Source organism: Misgurnus anguillicaudatus, chromosome 7, assembly GCF_027580225.2.
Source record: "Misgurnus anguillicaudatus chromosome 7, ASM2758022v2, whole genome shotgun sequence".
Classification (NCBI taxonomy): Eukaryota; Metazoa; Chordata; class Actinopteri; order Cypriniformes; family Cobitidae; genus Misgurnus; species Misgurnus anguillicaudatus.
The window spans coordinates 38,616,545-38,638,886 of record NC_073343.2 but is presented as its reverse complement, the minus strand read 5'-3'; the positions used below and the strand labels follow the sequence as shown (position 1 = coordinate 38,638,886).

Here is a 22,342-nt window from a genome sequence, read left to right as displayed (position 1 = left end):
ACAAGTGTCGTGTTGTGGGAGCAGATGGTTCTCCTGGAGAAACGGATGATGATCCTGCTGATGTACAGAACCTGAGAATCACAAGCAGGACGGAACAACCTGGAATAATAGACTAAATCAAGGGACTTTATTTCTGCTAAGACACTGATTGTTAAACAACACTACACATTTCATTCCTTTGTGTTTGATAGGCTATTTTATTACATATACCAGGGGTCTCCAACCTTTTTGTGAGCAAGGGCTACCAATATGAATAAATCTGGAAGGCTACTTTTTTGATATAGTTTACTTAAAACTTTTGGTTTTACTTGTTGATTTGATTTTACTTGTTGATATGTTTTAGTATTGTTTAAATGTTAACATATGTAAACCAAGCCAAGGTAATATAAAAAAATATGTAATAAATAAATATTACAATTGGCACCTCACAGACTCTCTGCTGGCACCACGTTGGAGACCCCTGACATATACAGTATGGGGTCCAGAAGTCTCAGACCGTTTTTCATTTACACTTGGAACTAAATATAAAGTTTTAGGATTACCAAGTAAAATAAAGATTTTGTAGTCAAATGCAATCATTGACATCAAATATTAAATATGATATAAAATACTGGAACAACATGTCAGATTTCCTTGATTCCTCTGAAGTACAATCTAATGCAATCTTTTGAAATATTTATTTTTGTCCCTGTTCATTAACATCCTGCATTTCAGTAATTATTAAATTGCAGCATTGCTCATGATATTGTAGGAGAGATTGTGGCTCCATCTGGTGGGTATTACGCACTCGGTCCTTTACATTTCATGCTATCAAGAAAGTCAAAATGTGCTTGAATTAATATATAGTTTGTTTCTTAAAGGTTTGTCTTTTGGCCAAAATATGCTGTAGTTTATAACTGAAAAAAATCGTAAACAATTATATTTAAAATGTAAAAGTATGGGTCTTTCATTTTCTAAGGGAAGCAGCTTGTGAGCTGACGTCACAATTACATCACTGCAGTTCCACGGCACGCGCAGAATGGTGACAGAAAACGTTGGAAACAAATCAAGGAAAACAGGCGAATTCCACAAAGTTAAGAAAAACTGTATTGCTGAGCCTTTAATGTTATAACTGAAATGCAAAAGATTTCTTTTTATTAAATATGTTTTTATCAAAGACTCTAAAGCTATTTTCAGAAGTTTTATGGCCGCAGCGGGTTAAACAACAGATATACAAAATATACAGTCATAGAGTGCATAATGCATTGCAACATAAAGTTACAGCATAAAATGTATATATATAAACGCAGACCTGTCACTTACGACCCCGCCCACAAAAAAAGTCGCTGTTTGCAAACACTAAAATAGCCTCTAGAAAACCAATACTCACTAATCAATCATATCAATATTATATCGTGTGCATTTTTGGTGATAATTTTGTATTTGTTAAAATCACATATGGGGCACAGCGCACGCCCCCAGCGCCGGGTCTGCATTATTACATAACTAAAGCATTAATTAGCATATTAATTAAGTTACTTCAATTAGCAAAAATGTGATAACATACAGTAATTGTGTGATAGTGATGATGCAGCCCACATAAACCTAAGCTGTTATCACATTCACAACGCTTGCAATAACCACAAAATCTATCAAACTGCATACCATTCTGTGATTGTGAGTGAGTAATAGATAAACTATCAGTAGAAGAAAATAGATGGACTGAAATATACATCAATAAACTCCGGAGACCCACTGAGACTAATGTGTTACCAAGCATCCGGTAAGACCAAGGAGGAGGGCCAAATGTGTCTGCCATAGGTTTCATTGAGAATATTTTGTACCCAGACCGAGGGATCCCAGAGCATCTAATAAATTAGACAGTAGTACTGCTATAACTCTTATTTGAGAGAGAGAGTTTTTTTGACGATTTTAAAGTAATACATAGATTATCAGAAATAAACACACACACACATAGAAATTCTCCCTGAATTATTGTGATAACCACCCCCAGTCTCCCTCATTTTATTACATAATTTATTAAAACAACATATTATTATTAATACATAACTGTTTCATTGTTAAATCTAAGGAAAGCCATAATTGTGCATGTCATAATCACAATCTGTTGTCGCTACTGTTGACTTTCCTGAAGGTTACGTTTTAGAACCCCTCCGCGGCTGATCCGGAGTCAGTGCGCCGCAGCACATCCGGGTGTCGCCTCGACGGCGCATGCGCAGACGCGTCGCGGTGATTGCAGCTCTCTGCGTTTCCGCGTTAGCAGCGGGGAAGCAGCCAAGGGGAGGGAACAGTACACAGGCAGATCGGCCAAATCTAACTGGATTACGCTGTCTGTGGCACGATTACGATGCAAAACAAGAGACGATCGAGCAAACGTCGTGTTTAGGAAATGAATGCGAGATTGTGACATCCGCCTGGGCACGAGGACAGGATGACAACACCGCCTGACATGTGAGGCAAAACACAACAACAGCGCGCTTGTGTGGCTGCGTCTTTGCCACCTTTAGTTTATGCAGAATTTGCGTTAAATATCGCGTTTGCTGGTGGCATAATGAAGAAGTTTAATATCAGGAAGGTGTTGGACGGCTTGACTGCGTCCTCTTCCTCCGCCGCGTCACCTCAAACGGGAAACCGGGAGAATGACATGATTCAGGAGACCCTGCAATCGGAGCATTTCCAGCTTTGCAAGGTGGGATTATTTACTGTGATTTTATACGATGTTCAGTAGTGTTCAGTGTTGAGGTGATTGACGCCGAACGCGCTTCTGTATTTATGCGAGAGACTGATATAAAAGCGGCGCGCGGGCGCTTGCTGGCATTTAAATCGCTTCAGACAGAGTTGGTCGTCGACTAAAATAATTAACATCGGAGGAGGTTTATCATTATAAATCATAATGTTTCCGAGATGACAGGTGACAGTTGGTCAGGAGTTATTTTAAGATAGATTTGTCTAATGCGGAAATTACTAGTAAGACCGATTAAAGTTTGTACGAGGTGATCTGACAGACTCTTTTCTGTCAGGGGTAAAGCCGTGGATATCTTGTCAGTCCAGAAATACTTGTGCTTTGAAAGTCGCTCTAGTTGAATTCGGATTTAAGAAACCTTTCCTTGTGGGAACGGATCTGCTGACTGGACTTTGAAAACCTTACTGACATTCCAGTTGGCCACTGAGGTTAAATTAGCTTAAAGTTTAACATAGCAATGTATTTTACAGTGAACTGTTTTTACATGTCAGAGGTTTGCCCACAGACCAAATATTTTACTAGATAACCAAATTATAAAGTGCCATATACAGTCATGGTTATGATTTCTCTGATTGGACCCCACCTCAGGATTATGGGTAGTGTAGTCCTTAACTGTCAATTAAACATGAGTCTTTAAAATTTTAGCCACTTGTGTGGCTTTTCAGTTCTTTTTGAAGAAAATGAATGGGATCCTTCAGAAATTCATGACCATGAACTACTTCCTCCGTAACTTATAAGTAAAAATAGAATTGACATAATTTCGTTTTTGCACTAATATGTTTCAAGTAAATTTCACAGATATGTATATTAAGTAAATCTACTTAACTAAGTTAAGGAAAATTGCAGTGTAAAAAATGTGATATCTACTTAATAAATCTCTAATAATACTTACAATACTATATTTATAGACCATTTTACAAGATGTAAACAACAGTGGTCCAAAACCACTTCCTGTCTTCCTGTTGTTTTTAAGTTGCTTTTAGTTCACATTTATTTTACATTTTGATTCAGTTCTACGTTTTCTGTTGGTTGTATTTTGTTCTAATATTAATATTTATATTTTGTTCAGTATTAAAAAAACTGAAACAGGAAGTGTTTCTGCACCAGTGTTGTTTACGTCTTGCAAGATGGTCTATAGATAATATTTTAAATACTTTTTAAGGCTTTCTTCTTGTCCTGATTTAATCATGTAAAATTATCTATTTTCTTTACATATTATTATATACCACATTATGATGAGCAAGTAAAAAGAGACTGGATTCCTTCTTACAAATTTAAGTGGATTATACATGATAAAATAAAGTTGAATTTATTCAAAAATGTGTTCATTTATAATTACTCTCATTACTCACATTTTTATTTTATTTTAATTCAAATTTTGGTAAAAAAAAAGAATAATTAAAATTTTTAAAATATAGTTTACTTATTTTATATCGTTAAATCTACTAAGGCACATAATAATTTTGACTGTTTAGGTAGAGGGGGCAAATGCAAACATTTAATGATTTGTTTTTATTAATTTGTTATTATTTGTTTGTCCTTTTTTACATATCAATATATCATGATTATACACTTCCCTAATGATGTTTTCATTTCTATATGAATTATGTTTCAGTTTCATGAACAGGTTGACATGGAATAATGTTCACCAAAATTCGTGTTTTTTAAATTGCATGCGTTCAAAATAGTAGTTCACCTAAAAATAAAAATCCTGTTCTTTTTTATTATTCTCCATATCTTTCCAAACTTCCAAACGTACGCTGTATAAACATCATATGACGATCACAAAGATTTTCTAAAATATCTCTGATGCCGAGTTTAGACTGCACGATTTTAGCCCAGATTTTGACTTACCGATTTTGAGAAATCGCCGACAAATGCCCGAAATCACTGGCAAATCGTGACAATCACACAGTTTGAGCTAGACACAATCTGAGAGAATCACCCCATGAGGCATCTGGCATGCTAGATATCTGGACCTATTGGCGATTCTGACTGAAAATAACATTGGCGATGACCTACAGCCAATGAGCAACATACAGGGCAGCTGGACGTTTGGGGACGTTTCCTTCTTCATAATCTTCTTTTCTCGCATTGTTTCCTTGTCACTTCTTGTGTGCGTTTGGTTGTGAGACGTAGTTTGCAGACAGGGAAAAAGTTGTCAGCGATTCTTCCTATGGTAAAGTCGAGAAACCCTGTCGGTGATCCATCGTGCAGTGTCAACACAGCATCGACTGAACGCAACCCCAGATAGTCATGCAGTGTGAAAAGATCTGTTACTCGACTACTTTAAAAATCGTGGTCTGAACTCGGCATGAGTTAAAAATTAATCATTTTTTAAAGAGTGCACAATGACAGTAAATTGTTAAATTTTTGTTAATTTCATTGCAAATTTTGATGCAAATCATGTTCTGTTTCACAGACGTTACGACATGGGTTTCCCTATCAACCCTCTTCCATGGCTTTTGACCCCGTACAGAAAATTCTGGCTATTGGCACACAAAGTGGAGCCCTAAGACTGTATCCTTTATTATTGGCTGGCAACAGCTTAGCTTACTCAAAGTAAGTGTTAAAAGTCTATGTGCTTATAAACACAAGTAATCCTCCCACCTATCTTTGATGGAAGTCTTGATGCATAAAGTAATTGACTTGTTCACAGCATGCACAGCTTTCTTTTACTAACATCCACACAAATGCATGATTGCATAAGTATTTTGCAAGTAGCAAAATACCGGTAACAACATCCACTAGAAAATCAGCTTCTAAGAGCCATGCTGTTCCCCCAGGAGATATGAATATATTTACCCTAGAGAAACATCATAGGAGCTGCTGTCTCGATGCATCATTAGGATAGCTAAAGGAAAGACACTGACGCTTGTGGGAAAATGAGCCCACACAGATTAACATGTCTAGGATTAGCGATTGACCAATGTGTTTTTTCAGCGTTAATGCCAATATCTAGAGAGCAAAGTGGCTGATGGCAGATATGATGTCGAAATACGGTATAGTGTTAAAGCCGGCTTGATATTTGCTATTAAACCATTTTGACTGCAATAAAATCAATGACTCGTTTAACTCTTATCATATAACTCTATAATTGAAAAAGAAATTAAATGACTTTTTCATTGCCAATGCTGTCAGTATATTTAGATCTTGAGAAACTTCTGTTGTCAATTCTTTAATATATTTTTTTATCAGCATTTTTTAAAGCTGCTTTAATATACTACGAGTTATATGTCATAGGTTGTGACGATACACCAATGCCACGGTTCAGTTTATATGACGCTTTTGGAGCCACGATTTGGTTTCGGTTTTCTTTGCTGTGAGGGCAGGGTTCATGGCATGGCACCATTGACTTTTTACTTAATAAAAATTAAAATAACAGCAATTTAACTTATTAACTTTATTAACTTAAACAAAACATTATTTTGGACACTATCAATTCACTTTCACACAGCTCAATGGCTTGTGCAGCAAGGGCATTCGGTATGCCATAAGAGTATTGCAGAAAGTACAGGGGTGGTTTATCGCACATTTTTGGCTCGGTTCAGAATATATTACACACCTAATATGTGGTAACTGGAAAGGTCAGCATGCATACAAGCAACCTGTTTTCATAGGCATGTTTCCTAGAAGCAGGGTCTTTATTCCTGGAGGATCTGCACTCATTAATGATATCTTCACTGTGGCATGAGCAGCAGCTCTACTGCCATATGTCGCCCAGATCTTCTCATCATCGGTATTGCCGACTTTCTGCCAGAAAGCCACCTCACACGTGCTGCAAACATCGCTGGTCGTGCTGAGTACGTCTGTGACACAATATCAGCCAATGTGGATTGTTTTCAGATTGTTTTCAAGTTCAGATATCTCCACATCATTATTTCTGTAAAAAAAACCGTACCTACAAAATAGAGATAATGCTTTTGCACAAATTGTTTTTTTCTGGTTGTTCTACGGTACATAGGTTGCAAGACTTGTACATTTTGGTCTGATTTCAGTCTTGAGATTGGGAATTTGTTGGCGTTATGCTTTTGTAAAGCATGTATCATGAATGACTTTATTGTATCAATGGTTTTTGTTCTTTTAAAAACCCACAAGCCACCCACAGGGTCAGTGTTATAAACTTGAGATGAGCTGCTCAGCTGTTGCTGCTGTGTATGAATGTGCCGAGGAAATCTGATGGACTCTGTGTCATTCAGCCGATTGGGCTATTTGTCAAAAGACAGCATGTATCGATTTGTCTCATTGCTCGCAGCGTTGAAAAACACGCCACAGCTCAGCTGACACAAACTCAATGAGGTGTTTACGAATAGTAAAAATCTAATTTCACATGATTGGTCCCTTGTGTCTTTATCTGTGACATTAGGGTTGCTTTTCATCTAAACGTTCATCCAAAAGTTTAAAGTGCACCTATTTCATTGCTTAAAAACGTTATTTTGTGTATTTGGTATAATAAGGTGTTTTCGCGTGGTTTATGGTTAAAAACACATTATTTTCCACAAACCGTGCATTTTTGTAGCTCCAGATATACTCCTTTCCTCAAACGCTTTGATTTTGTACAAATCTCATTGATTTGAAAAGCGCTATGTCCCTGATTGGCCAGCTAATCTGTATGTTGTGATTGGTCTGAATACCTCTGACGTCAGACGGAAATGTGACCCTCCTTACCATGTCTAAAAGATTTGGCCATAATGCAATCCTAATAGGAGTTAACTTGTGGGCTGTGAGTCCAAGCGGGAGGAATTATGATAATGTTGGTCTTGTCCATGTCAACAGGCCCAGGAAGTAAACTGTGCCTATGATCCGTGTTTTTGTTGTAGTCCAAGAAAAGAGATTTACATTGAAAATGATAACTCGCGTCATCGTTTACTTTGGGGTTTGTACCTTTTACATATAGTTAACATTTACTAATACACTTACACACCAAAGGAAATGTAAAATCGTGAATCGGACGATAGTTGCTCTTTCAGGGCTCCAGACAGCATATTGCCACCAAAATTTGAGAGTGTGCCACTGAATTTTACATCCAGGCGCAAATGTACGACCAGCAAATTTGACCTTTTTTTGTGATGTGACACTGAATTTAAAACAGCACATTGTACTTTCTGCATCTATCATCAAAGTATTTATTAGTAATACAGTGTATTACTTAGTAGAAATGTGAATATTTGGTTAGCATGTTGATTTTCGGTATGTGCCCCTAAATTTTCGGGTTGCGCACCTAAAATTTTCAGTTGGGGGCCACTGTGCTCCTAGTGAAAAAAGTTAGTCTGGAGCCCTGTCTTTAAAGAACTTTTTTGCTTTGTTTATTAGTAGCTTGTTAAAGAGTCATAACGTGTAAATGCTGCTTTGTCATGTTTTGCTAAATTACAGAGCTAATAAGCAAACATTTGACGTTCTGTACTTAACTAATTGAGCGTTGCTGAAGGCTTTGTGTTCTGATTCTGTGATCTGATAAAGTTGTGTACAGTGATTGCTTAGGCTTTGTTAAAAAATGTATAAGTCCCAGGTGTGCCTGTGTCTGTGAAGTTGCATCTGAAATTACCCCACACATCATTTGTTGTAGCATGTCCAAAATGCCCCTTTGCGGGCAGGAGCAAAAAAAGTGTTGTTTTCATGTGTGTATCTTTCAAATAAATGAGCTACTGCTTTCGGTTAAAAATAGATTTGATTCATGTGAATACAGTCTGGGACAATATTATCTTCAGCTCCATTAGTGCAACAACGTGTCAACAAACACATTTAGAAAGGTTTTTGGGGAAGTTACAATTCAGTCAGTGGGCAGGGCTTTATCAGTGTGACATCACATTAACAAGATAATCAAAACAGCATGTCTTATCAGACTGTTCTGGTTAAGTGGGGATTAGTGGTTTGATTTTTTTTTATTGTAGGGTTGTTGTGTTCACATACTGCCAGCAAACATTTATGTCTAAACACTGTGTATAGGTGGATTTAGCATAATATTTGCCTTTTTTTGTTGTTGAAAAAAACTAAACTGTTGTGGTCAAAAGTTTAATTTATAATATTCTCATCCTAAGATTTCTATGGTACTTGTTTAGAGTAGACTACTCATAATACTTTGTTTTCAGCTAGTAGTGTGGAAAGAAATTTGTGCAAATCCTCTTTTGCATTTGTTGACAGAAGTGCCACAAACCACTGTGGTTTACCAATGAGGTAGTTGCCCTCATTGTTTGGAGAATGTAATTTTTTCACTCAATTTTGTAGTCATATATTTGAAGACAGTACAGTGTACAGTATTACTGACTTTAACCAGTCATGTGATGGACCTACAGTGTTAAAAAGTATTTGATGTGGGTTCTTCCAGATTTATTTTGAAAGACATGAGGACTACATTAGTTATGCTCCTCTTTAAAAAGCAACTATTGTTCGATTCACGATTTTACATTTACTTTGTAAGTGTGTATTAGTGCATGTTAATGATATGCAAAAGGTACAAACCCTCATTTCCAATGTAAATCTCTTTTTTTGGACTACAACAAACACACAGATTAAAAGCAACAATTTAATTCCTGGGTCTGTTGACGTGGACATGGCGATCATTATCATAATTCCTCCCGCTTTGACTCACAGCCTGTAAATTAAAGGCGGGTTGCATGATTTTTGAAAAACACTTTGGAAAAGGCAGGCGGGCCGAGTATCAAAACACACTTGTAGCCAATCAGCAGTAAGGGCCGTGTCCACTAACCGACATCGTTGCCTGGGTTGCTGGTATGTGTGGGATGGGTCTGTCAAAAGAAGGTCCAGATTCTATTGGGGTAAGGCCTTGTTTGTTTAGGTGATTCAAATGTTAACATTGGCTTTCAGAGATCATGCACCCCGCCTTTAACTCCTGTCAGCATTGCACTGTTAGCGAATCTTTCAAACATGGTAAGGAGCATCCCATTTCTGGCTGACGTCAGAGGTTTTCAGGCCAATCACAATGTACAGATTAGCTAGCCAATCAGGACACAACGCTTTTCAGATCATTGAGTTTTGTACGAAATCAATGCGTTTGAGGAAGGTAGGATATCTGACGCTACAAAAATGTACGGTATGTGGAAAATAATGTGTTTTTTAACCCTAAACCACGCAAACACATTGTATTATACCAAAAATAACGCTGTTTTTTAGCAATGAAATAGGTGCACTTTAAACCGCACAACGCTTTTCAGATCATTGAGTTTTGTACGAAATCAATGCGTTTGAGGAAGGTAGGATATCTGACGCTATAAAAATGTACGATATGTGGAAAATAATGTGTTTTTTAACCATAAACCACGCAAACACATTGTATTATACCAAAAATAACGCTGTTTTTTAGCAATGAAATAGGTGCACTTTAAACCGCACAACGCTTTTCAGATCATTGAGTTTTGTACAAAATCAATGCGTTTGAGGAAGGTAGGATATCTGACGCTATAAAAATGTACGATATGTGGAAAATAATGTGTTTTTTAACCCTAAACCACGCAAACACATTGTATTATACCAAAAATAACGCTGTTTTTTAGCAATGAAATAGGTGCACTTTAAACCGCACAACGCTTTTCAGATCATTGAGTTTTGTACGAAATCAATGCGTTTGAGGAAGGTAGGATATCTGACGCTATACAAATGTACGATATGTGGAAAATAATGTGTTTTTTAACCATAAACCACGCAAACACATTGTATTATACCAAAAATAACGCTGTTTTTTATCAATGAAATAGGGGCACTTTAAACCGCACATAATCCGTGTTGAATTTTAATGTTGCTTTTTTTAACACTTTAGCTAACTTTTATTATGATGATGCAGGAGTAGTTTATACACGGCACAATGTGTTCCCGCTGTCATAGATATAATTAGTAAGCTTCACCGCTGTTGCATGGGTTAATAATAATTTCACTCTAAAATTGAATTTCAATGCATTGTTGTTGCTTTGAACATGAATGGTACCTCAAATCAGACTTAGGAGTTTCATAAAGGAACATCTCAGGTTATATCTGAAGACTATAATATAGAGACTTGGAGACGTGTATTGACTTGGACCAGTAATAAATCATCTTGCAAGTTGCAACCACCCAGCACATCCTAGCAAGGACCATTCAGAACACTTTAGCATCGTGACAGTGACATTTGAATGGGTAAAAACATTATTGTACGTTATGTAAATTGCATGGTTTAACAAAACACAAAGCATTGTGAAACGTCTCTGCATCAGGAAATTTAACTCCGACTTCCTCAGGAGGAGAAAGCGCGTGCTTGTAAAACATGCACATTCGCTTTAACGATGCAGTCTAAGTATGGTATAAATTGAATTCATTAGTGTTATTTTTAGTGTTGATTGCCTCGTGATCTGTGACCCTTTGCTCTCTGCTCCTCTCGTAGGCCGCTGTTGGCAACATTCAGCTCCAAGTGCTTTAAATAACGACCATTTGAGACTCCTCCAGAGTTTGTTTAAGGCACCCAGGGCCTGTTTGATTACTGTTCTTAATCTTGTTTGGACAGATCCTAGCTCTCCTATATCACTTTGTAACCTGTCAGTGGCTGAAATTCTGGTTGGACAGAAAGGGAGAAGGGAAGCTGTAGAGTCAAATAATGTTTTGTAGAAGTATATATATTTTTTGTTTCACAAAGATGTCATGTTATGCATATGTCCGTTTGCATAGGCGTTTAAAGGGGGTTCTGCTGTAATTATGTGGCCAAATGTGAATTATTTAAATAATTGTGTGATTATTAGCATATACTGTATATTATTATTATTATTATTCATATGCTTACATCTGTATAATTTTCACTGCCTCCTTTATATGTTTAATTCATATCACTCCTCTGCTATTTTCTCTTCCCTGTTTTCCTTTGATAGAGAACCAGTTTGGTTCCCAGGAATAAATGTCCGCATTTGCAGGGAACTTGACAAGCCTGTCTGCTTTAGTTGCATTGTAATCTTTTGCACTTGAGGTCTGTGTTATTAGGCCATATAGTATGACAGCCCCCTTATCAGATTGCACGGCTGTTTGCTTTCAGCGGAAACCCCTGTTGTTTAAAGTGAGTCATCCATTGTAATTGGCAGTATGATGCTTTAGATATAAAACTTTAGTTTTTAAAAGAGCTTTGCTTGTTTGCATACATATAGTATTGTTACATTTTCAAAAAATGTATTGAATGATAAATAATTTTAGGATAAATCATATAAAAATGTTAGGAACGCATTTTGGGGAATTCATCACAATAGATGGAAATAAGAAACCATATTTCCTTAAAGAAACCAAAACCTATGAAGCTATTTGTTTTGTGATATGGGAAATACTTTGTTTGAGGTGGATTAACTTCTGCCTTGTATTTCTTATAGCTCTGGGATGGAAACTTTTGGAAAGGTTTTACATACAAGCGACCAGACCATGCTAATAAAACCTTTGGAACCACATTGATTGGTACCATCATGTCTTTTGTGAGGTGAAATGTAAAAAAATATTTAAAGGTTTTGCAATGTCACTATATTGCAGATGCACAAATTGCAATGTCGATGTTGAAAGTAACGATATGTTGAACTGCCCTACCAGACAGTTTTTTGTACTAACTGAAGTTTTGCTATCAGTCGCAATGGTGGCTACAGAATTGTACTTTACTATTTATTTAGTGTACATAATTTACATTTAGGCTCTGACTCCTATTGAAATCACAAAACTGTTGGCTCTAAGACAGTGACACAGAGCCTTAATCAAAGGACACACTGCCTAGTCAAGAGCCTGATGCATAGCGACATAAATAAATAATGAGTCAGTGGTCCACTGCAACGTATTTATAACGCCTCTTTTATTTATTTAGTCTGTATTTTTTCAAATATGATGAAGGACTGCTGTATAAACATTCATTGCATCATTCTGAAGAGAGCGGACGTGGAGGAAGCAAGACATGTTTTATTCTCCATCTTTCTTAAAGATACAACCGTGTATGTACATTTTAAGGATGCATGATATTGGTGACCAGTGTTAGGGGTAACGCATTACTAGTAACGTGCATTATGTAATAATATTACTTTTCTGAAGTAACGAGTAAAGTAACGCATTACTTTATAAATCTACACATTAATACTTTAGTTACTTTTTAAAAAAAGTAATGCAAGTTACTTTTTTAGTTTAAATGATTCGATCAAAAAAATAATGTACTGAATTAAGCTGAACATGGTCGCGTAGAATTACGCACTATATGCGTGCGCACCTGAGCGGGAAAAGTTTGAGTCGGCAGGCCAGAGCTTAACATTTTTGTGATGGAAATATACAATTTTCCGTCATATAAAACACCTGCAAGGCCTGAAAGAGAGCAAGCAAGTAAGAAAAAGTAACGCAAAAGTAACTTTAAAGGAACGTAAGGATTACTTTCCATGAAAAGTAACTAAGTATCGCAATTAGTTACTTTTTGGGGGAGTAACTTAATATGCATTACTTTTAAAAGTAACTTTCCCCAACACTGTTGGTGACTAGTTAAAATGTTTAAAATGTAAAGTCTTGCTATTGGCTTTTGTAAAAATGTTGTGCAATATTTCTTTATCAGTGCATTCCTACTAAAAATGAACAGCATACTGAGAAACGCTAACATTCCTAAATGTTAGCAGTTGTTTTTATAATCGGAGAGATGCAAGAAAATAAAATGCATTGGTAGGACTCTGTTTTCTGCCATTTGATTGTTTCATCAGAAAGATTGGTTCATCTTTAGTGAAATAGCTCTTTTCCGGAACACGGCCCTAACGCTGTTGTTTACCATAATTGATCTGTTTAACAGAGATAAATGATCTCATCTGCTTTCAGTGTCAGACTAAACAACAGAGTTAGTATATTAGACACCGATCACAGACACCAGTACACATTGCTTGTTGAGGTATTTTCACAGTTTTAACTCACATTAAAGGAAATGAGTAAGCTGTTGCAGGAAACCGCTGATTCAGTACTGTTGAGAAAACTCTGTGTTTCCTGCACAGTTTTTAATATGCCAGTACACGACTACTAGTGTATCTGCTGCATCAGGGCAAAAGATGTTATATTTTACATCATGCAGTCTGAATAAAATGTGTTTAAAAATAGGTTGCACTACAAAAAATTGCAAATGTTTTAGTTAACTACTTTTTGTTTCTATTGCATTGTTCATGCAGGCTGCATATGCAACAACAAATATGGTGTAAATTGTCTAGTGATTCACAAGCCAGGGTTCCCACGGGTCCTTGAAAAAGTTTGTGAATCTGGGGGTGGGGGATTCAAGGCCCTGGGAAGTTTTTGAAAATATACATACATGGATACAGGTCATTGAAAGTGCTTGAATTTATTTTATGCAAGAAGTTTTCTGGAAAAAAATCCATATTATAAAACGGCTTGTTCTGGTTCTTTATTCTGATTGGTTGAAACGCGTTCAGACGGTTCAGACCGCTTTACCTGGTATCACTGCGCCAATGTTGCTACATACTGATTTATGAAAATAAACACCACAGTCTTTAATCATTGTTTAAATTTTTCTACATTTGCACAATTATGGCGATATCCAGATAAATGTCAATAAATGTTGTTGAGTCATTTCGTCAATTAGGAGAAAACGTTCTCTGAGTTGTTTTTGTCTTAAATTGATATTTCTGCTATTATCCACTAAATGGCAATCTTACCCAACTTGAACACTGACGCATTCACTCGACACAACACCGTTGTGCATGACGTGTTTTGATGGCTTTGAATCTGATCTCTTACAAAAGTTCTTCATAAAAATGGGATTATCTCCGCTTTTAGCTGAAAAATTGAGAGGTGATAACTGATAAGAGAACAAATGAAGGTAGGATGAAATGTTTTTTTTTGTTGTTGTTGTTGTTTAAAAGCGAATGGTCTGTTCTTTCATTTGATATTTTATGTTTATTTAAAGAAGATAATTTTTCTGTAAGGCATTAAACTAAAACTGGGTGGCAACATAAAAAAAACGCTGATGGGGAAAGAGTTAATCATGCTTCCAAGCATATTTCAACAGTTGCATGATATAAATGTTAATGTATAAATTAAATTAGATGAATGTTGATTTATAAACTAAACACCACAGTCTTAGATCATTTTTTCATTGTGTCTTTGCTGCGTCTGTGTTGGTTGTAAACTGCACTCTGTTGCAGCCACCCTTGATTCTGAGGAACTACTTTTATTTGTACTAATATAATTACAACTTATTTGTGTTTTATTTGATGAAATCCTGCTATGTATATGAAGTAACCGTTTTATAAAAGCAATAAGTCCCGCGAAGCAGTGGGGTTACAGTGCATTTTATAACAGCTTCGCGTCGTGCCTAACAACGCCCCTTAGCTGTTATAAAATGCACTGGTAACCCACTGCTTCTTGGGGCTTATTGCTTTATTATTCCCTGTGTTGTGTGAGATAATATCATAAAAATTCTAGACTTTTTAAGCACACGTGCTAAACTGTTCGCTTTAAATGATTATATCTTCTGTATGCAAATGTTGATTCATACCAAAATGCTGTTTTGCAAAGTTGTGAAACCGTCTTTGGTTACGTATGTAACTGTTGTTCCATGAGAAGGGAACGAGACGCTGCGTCTCCCTTGCCATACTTCCTGCGTCCCTGTAACGCCGTCTTTTGCAATGTTTCAAATAGCGATATACTTCCTGGCTATCGCGTCACCCTTTCTTTGTCGTTAAGCCTCACCATTGGTTGAATTTGATTTACACATTCAGACGCAATTACCCCTGGAGGCGTCCCCAAAGTGCCACCGCAGTGACGCAGCGCGAGTTCCCTCGAAAGGGAAACCATTTATTTTTAAAAAGGTAACACGATGTAACCTTGCTCTCAGTTGAAATGTGTCCCCACATTTAGCCCTTGAATTTGAGGGTATTGGACCTGGAAAGTCCTTGAAAGTTCATTGAATTTAAAGTTAACTAAGGTGTGGGAACCCTGACAAACAAACAAATGACTCTTTAATTCAAGAGTCATCAGTTTGAGTCAGACTCAATCAGAATCTGACTTAATATTTTTATTGATTCTGTGATATCCATTTTTCATTATTAACTGCTTGTTCATATGAAAATTTTTATTTAAAGATTATTTAAAAAAAAAAACTATTAAACTTCAAGTCCCGTGAACCGGAAGTCACGGTTGACTTTAGTTCCATGTTGTGTCGTATTTCAGAGTGAAAAAGATTATCACGCGAGAAAAATAGTGGGTGTGTGGTTTGTGTTTGTTTTTCACTGTGCTTTGATTGGATAAAGAAAAGTAGGCGTTTTATTCAGCAGTGGAACCTAGCATCAGACTGATAGTTGAAGGGGGCGGAGTTAAAGGATGCTCCCGCCCAAGCTGTCTAGCTGATGTCATCGATGGATGATTGCCATAAGAGGGTGGAAGGACTTAAAATGTCACCAAAATGCCTTGTTTATAGTATAAACTATTTATGTTTATTCCCTGGCATTAAAATGTGTTACATATCCTGCATATATTGTCCATTTTGTATTTTTATTTGGCAGACAAGTATCTTACTAATCTGAGGTTATTGCTTGAGTAAGTGAACCTTTGCCCATGGGTCACACAGGTCCTCACTCATCATTCTTGTAATTTATCTTATATAGACATTTAGTATTGTAAAGTGTCAGCAGTTTTTGTTGTAAATTAACACCGAAGAAGAAGAAGCGTTGCTGTTTGTTCACACCAGGCCATACAGTACAATTATTTCCTCATCTATTTGAAAGCAGTCGAATCTGCAACCTGATACCACCCAGCTCTCACATTTTTGCCCAAATGCACAAACAAATCACGCAGTGCAGCATGTTGTTGGTAAATGTGATTGACTGTTCGACTCAGACAGTGGCTGTTGTTCCATTGGAGAAGTGCATCATGGGAGCATTTCCAGCGCAGATCCGACAAGACTTGAGACTTAGGGACTTTGTGTAATCCTTTTAGTTAAGTCAATGGACAAGACCCTTGTTGATGTGACACACAGGCCTCGAGGAACACAGAATCCCTTTTGTGCTGTGGCCTTTAGTTTACCCACATTATTCACCCTCGTCTATGGGTAGTTTAACTTTATTTTCTGTTACAATTTAAATGAAAGTATATAATGTCCAATTTTGGAAGCTTAAACTGATCACCAAGACATTCTTTATTTTATTATGTAATCGACTCAAGTAAGTTTACTTGACAGCCCTTCTTGAGATGTTTAGGGTTGTTAATACCTTAACTAAGCCATGCACAGGTTTGGGCGAGCAGGAGTGGAGTGTTACTGTCAACATGAAAGCGGATCAGCCGTCATCCAGCTGGAGTTTCTCGTGAATGAAGTGAGTTTTTCCGTGATATCTCTCTGTATTGTTTATGGTCATTCAATAATAAGTAAGTGATTAATATGTAGTGAATTAGATTACACAATTTAAATTCCTCAAGTCATTTTGTATTTGGTGGTGTTTATTCAATAGGGGGCGCTGGTTAGCGCTTTGGCAGATGACAGTATTCATTTGTGGAACCTGAGGCAAAAACTTCCAGCCATTCTCCATTCTCTTAAATTCAACCGGGAACGGTAAGTACTCCCTATTAAACAATTATTCTGGCAATGGCAACATGAAGTCAGAATTGATTAAAATTTTATTTTTAATAAATAATAAATGTGCCTGGCTTTATTTAACATGATTCATCTGAAAAGAAAAATGTTCGTCTTCATAATCTTTAATCACAGTGGTTTGCCTCAAGCGAGTTTCCGCTTTGGGTTGTCACCTCTGATGTTTGGCTTCTTATTCATTTTAACCATTTAAAAAAAATGGATTTATAGACAGTTTCAGCAGTAAAAACATAAACAAGCAGCTGTCGTGGTCCGCACGTAACTTCCGGTAAACTCCGCTAAGAATAAATAACAACAAAGTTGTGAAATGTGATTCTTCCTTCATACCACCCAGCCCTAACAAACAAACAAACAAAATGTTCTTGGATGTCCTACGATACTTGATTGGTTTCCCTTTTCGGAAAACGCAATCGCAGTAATGCACAGTAATATAAGTTGATTTATTAACTGTGACTTGCTCATTTTGCCAGATTTCTCTCTGCTGTTATTGCCGTTTCATCCTCAGAGCCTCGTGCAGCACAAATCTGTCTTAATGTTCACCATCACATGAGATAATGATGATAAACATCTCACTTCGATTAAGGTCGGTACTGTCCTTGTGTTTTGGCAGGATCACGTTTTGTCATTTGCCCTTTCAGAGTAAATGGCTTTATGTGGGCACAGAAAGAGGAAACATTCACATTGTCAATGTGGAGTCCTTCACACTCTCAGGCTATGTGATCATGTGGAACAAAGCCATCGAACTGTAAGTATCTTTCTCTTAATGTGATCATTTTACAGATAAGCTAAATAAAAATGTCTTCTTGTTCTTCACCAGTTCTTCAAAGACGCACCCTGGTCCTGTGGTTCACATCAGTGATAACCCCATGGATGAAGGGAAAGTATGAAGCCTGTTTCCTCCGTGATTGAACATGAACGCAATTGCACGGTTTTCAGTTTACATCACATTGTGTTTCTTTTGTTGCAGCTTTTAATTGGTTTCGAGTGTGGCATAGTTGTGCTGTGGGACTTAAAATCAAAGAAAGCTGATTATCGATACAATTATGATGAGGCGAGACACTGTTTGCATATTTTATTATTGAATATAGTTAGATTGGAATGTACCGCAGACAGACACAATGCCCATGTGTATCCTCCTGACTGGCTCTCTTAGTCTTTATTATTTGAGGGAATATTTAAAGTCACAGTGTTTCGGCTAATATCATGTTAATCTCGAGTTCCTGTAGAGTAGTATTGCATCCTTTATATCTCCGAAGAGTCTTCTTCGTTTTATCAGATTTATAAAAGACAGATTAGCCGAAAGATTAGCAGATTAGCCCCTACTTGCCCAAAAAACCTGAGCTCCTCGAGTTGTACCACGGGGAAAGCCAGTCACGAGCAAGCAACAGACATAAAACCTATCGCACTATCTCTGGACAACTTATGATTCACATGTTTGTGTTCTTCACATGGTGCACTTACGCACCGATTGCAAACAAAACACAGATATTTGATGCAGTTTTACTTACTGCTTGCGACTCATGACCTGCTTGGGACCGCCCCACTATATCCATTGTTTCCATAATGCTGGGTTCATTAAGAAGCTGAACAAACTTCAATTTCCATCACAAACAAAAACAGTTTTTTGGTGACGTTGATTCAGCTCTTGGTTGGTGTTTTCATGCGCTATTCTGGGTGAAGTGCCCATATAAGGATTTCTAGCACTAAAATTGCCTATAAAAGAAATTACAAGCAAGATTGTTAGAGCAAGATCTCTCATGTTCGGAAAAAACTTTACGAAGCCCAAACAAATTCTGCCGAAGTGCATTCGGCATGGAAATATGTCCAATTCCTTTTTTGTCACTTTACCTATCCTTAGCATGAGTAATCCAACTCTTAAACGGTGTTAATATGTCAAAAGGCATGGAATAGCTTTATGCTGCGTTTACACCAGCCACGTTTGAGGCGTTAAAAATCACATCTACCGCGCCTAGTTTGCCGCTTGAACAGTTTAAATGCATACTTGCTTTTTCCGCGCGTCTACTTCGCTCTAGACATGCGGAAAAAGCACGCATTTCATGCGCGTCAGAGGCGAAATCCGCTTCATGTGGGAGGGGCGAGTGCTATGTGGTTGTCTGTTTGCAAGATGGCTGATGTTGATTGTGTATTTATCGAGAGAGTTATCAGTTTGTATTTGGTCACCTTACTATAGGGGGAAAATAGTTTAAAAAACAGCGGGAATGCCGGGGGTCGATAATATCACGTGACTTAATAGTGAAATGTGTATTTACAACTTACCAGGTTGCCCAGTGTCCTCACTGACACTCTCCCAAGCGAGGTCCTTTTTATTTCTGTCTCTATAGAAATAAGAACTTGTGTCGTATAGCTCTGGGTGACTGCTTACGAACAATATCAAGCGTTCCTTCATGTTAAATGAGTGACTCCGGGCGGGGCTCCGCCACAGCAGTAAGCAGGTTCCTGATTGGTTAACGCGGTGCGAAAATCTGCCAAAGTTCAAATTTTTCAACTCGGGCATCAGCCGCGAATTCGCGTCAAACGCAAAATGCACAAAAAGCACCATTCGCGCTTACCGCGCCAGACGCTCAGTTTCGCCATTCGCACAAACTAGACATGCGAATGAGGCGGAATCGCGTCTACTGCGCCGCACTAAACGCCTAATTCGCGCAGCGAGACCTCCATACGCGCGTCAATGCGTCTTTACATTGATTTAACATTGAAATCACTTGCACTTGACACCTCTACTGCGGCTGGTGTAAACGCAGCATTAGACCCCCCTTTTATAAAGAGCGTTTTTAAACTAGGACTACTCTGTCCTGTATAGACCATTTCAAATGATGTAAACAACACTGGTCCAGAAACACTTCATGTTACAGTTTGTGACAGTTTTTTATTATTTCACATATATCATTATCTTTAAGATGTTTGTTTAACTTCAGTTAATTCAGTTCTATATGTTTTGTTGGTTTATTTTATCCCAACGTTTATCTAGTGTTAAAAAACTGAAACAGGAAGTGCTTCCGGACCAGTGTTGTTTACATCTTTTGAAATGGTTTATAGTGTTATTTCTGGAAGAAGGGTCTAAAATAGGGATGGACAGGGCAAAATTCCCATCTCATGAAAGTAGGAATTAGGGGAATCATCGGCAGCCTATGGGGTGGGCCTAAGATATTTATTTGTTATATGCTCAGCAGATATTGACTTTTTAGTCAGAGAGCTTGAGAGGAAAATGGCCTGATTTATAAAGAATTTCAAAACTAATTTTTGCTGTCCCAGCACATTCCTCTCAGTTTGCCTGACCTGCTCTCTCTTTGTTTGATTACTTGTCCTTTGTTTGGCCTGTAGGCGATCCACTCTGTGGACTGGCACCATGAGGGGAAACAGTTTGTGTGCAGTCACTCAGATGGCACGCTTACCACGTGGAACGTACGAGCTCCTGCCAAGCCTGCCCAGATCATTACACCACATGGTAAGCTTCTGTCAAACAAAATCTGTTCCAAGGTTGAGCACAAAGTAAATATCAGAAGGTGAAATGTGTAAGTTCTGCACCACTTCACACCATTTAAGATTGAGTTTCAGCCTCGGTGGAAAATGGGTAACTGTGTCCTGCCTCTATAACTAATGACTATGATAAGAATAAACCGTTTACGCCGGCGGCTGGCGTTTTGTCAATCGATTCCAATAGAAGTGCCACACTTTTCAAAAACGCCATCAGCTGGTGGGTTTTGTCCCTGCTGAGTGCCGAGAGTTGAAAAATGTTCAACTTTGGGTGTAACGCTCAGCTCCAATCACAGTAAAGGAGGGGCGGAACAAATGTCACAACAACCAACCGGCGCATAGTTCAGCGACTGATAAACAAAGCAGAAGTATCATAGCAACCAAATTGCTTATTTATTTGTTTATTTATTCATTTAGCTGACGCTTTTATCCAAAGCGACTGACAATTGCTATATATGTCAGAGGTCACACGCCTCTGGAGCAACTAGGGGTTAAGTGTCTTGCTCAGGGACACAATGGTGTGTCACAGTGGATTCGAACGCGGGTCTCTCACACAAAAGGCGTGTGTCTTATTTACTGCACCATCACCACCCAAATTGCTCAGCTGAAAAAAGCTGTCAAGCGCCTATAGTCGGCGTTCGCCTGGCATTTTCAGCCACGTTTTAAACGCTTTGGTAAAGAAGCCTCGTAACTCTATACCGCAAATCACAGAATCATTGGTGATGTAGGTTTATATCGCAAAATCTCAATACATTGTGTATTGTTACACCCCCTACTTGATGCCTCTAATGAGCCTTAACTTGTCTCTAAATCAATTAATTTTTTTTAACTTTAAATGAATGTGATTTTAAAAGCACAATGAAATGGCTGTAGCAGTTGTCTTATTTTCCCCATCGTGACGTATATCCAAGTGCCATGGCTTCTGAAATGAGAAAGAAGGATCGTTGGAAGTCATGTTGCTAATTGCTAATCGCTGCAATCTTTTCCCGGACCCTACCCTTCATGCCATAACTCATAAACGGAAGTAAAGAGAGATTGTTTTGAGCAGAAGAGAAGATTAGCGTTTTAATTAAAGATTATGAGGGCATGTGAATAAAAAACAGCTCACATAATAAAGTTTTTAATTTTAGTTTCAGGTGAGGGGAAAATATATTTTTTATAGCAGTTTACATTTATTTGTAATAAATAAAAAATGCAATATACAGTATTATTTTTAATACATAAAATTATCAAAAACTGAGGTTTGTGTTGGTTTGCTGTGAGGTTTGCTGCATACTCTTGTCACAATTTAATAAATTACTGTAGTTACTGCATTATTATTACTTCTTCTAAAAGGTTTTGAAATATAAAAACTACATTCTTAGACCTTTCCAACAACATATAGTTTGTTGTGATAGATTAACATTTACATGTAAAATATTGAAGTAAACTTAGCTCACGGGACAGCGCCAGTTAACGGGTTCACATCTGAGGAGCAAATAACAAAATAATAATATTAATATGATAACAAAAACCCAGTTCATCATTCTCATGCACTGCCT

General features: G+C 37.4%; 1 protein-coding gene across 5 annotated transcripts in view; it reads left to right on the top strand.

The window, feature by feature from the left end:
* The first annotated feature begins 2,208 nt into the window (after positions 1 to 2,208).
* Positions 2,209 to 22,342, top strand: part of stxbp5b (syntaxin binding protein 5b (tomosyn)) — a 40,285-nt gene continuing 20,151 nt past the window's right edge. For 3 of the 5 annotated variants that reach the window (XM_055171506.2, XM_055171505.2, XM_055171504.2), the window contains exons 1-8: positions 2,210 to 2,689; positions 5,166 to 5,263; positions 16,950 to 17,031; positions 17,167 to 17,267; positions 17,917 to 18,051; positions 18,124 to 18,187; positions 18,274 to 18,357; positions 20,649 to 20,772. In XM_055171506.2, coding sequence (XP_055027481.1) covers positions 2,552 to 2,689; positions 5,166 to 5,263; positions 16,950 to 17,031; positions 17,167 to 17,267; positions 17,917 to 18,051; positions 18,124 to 18,187; positions 18,274 to 18,357; positions 20,649 to 20,772 — 826 coding nt within the window. In that variant the 5' untranslated portion in view covers positions 2,210 to 2,551. Of the gene's footprint in view, positions 2,690 to 5,165; positions 5,264 to 16,949; positions 17,032 to 17,166; positions 17,268 to 17,916; positions 18,052 to 18,123; positions 18,188 to 18,273; positions 18,358 to 20,648; positions 20,773 to 22,342 lie in introns of all 5 variants that reach the window. The other 2 variants (XM_073869919.1, XM_055171507.2) reach the window with 2 other exon arrangements.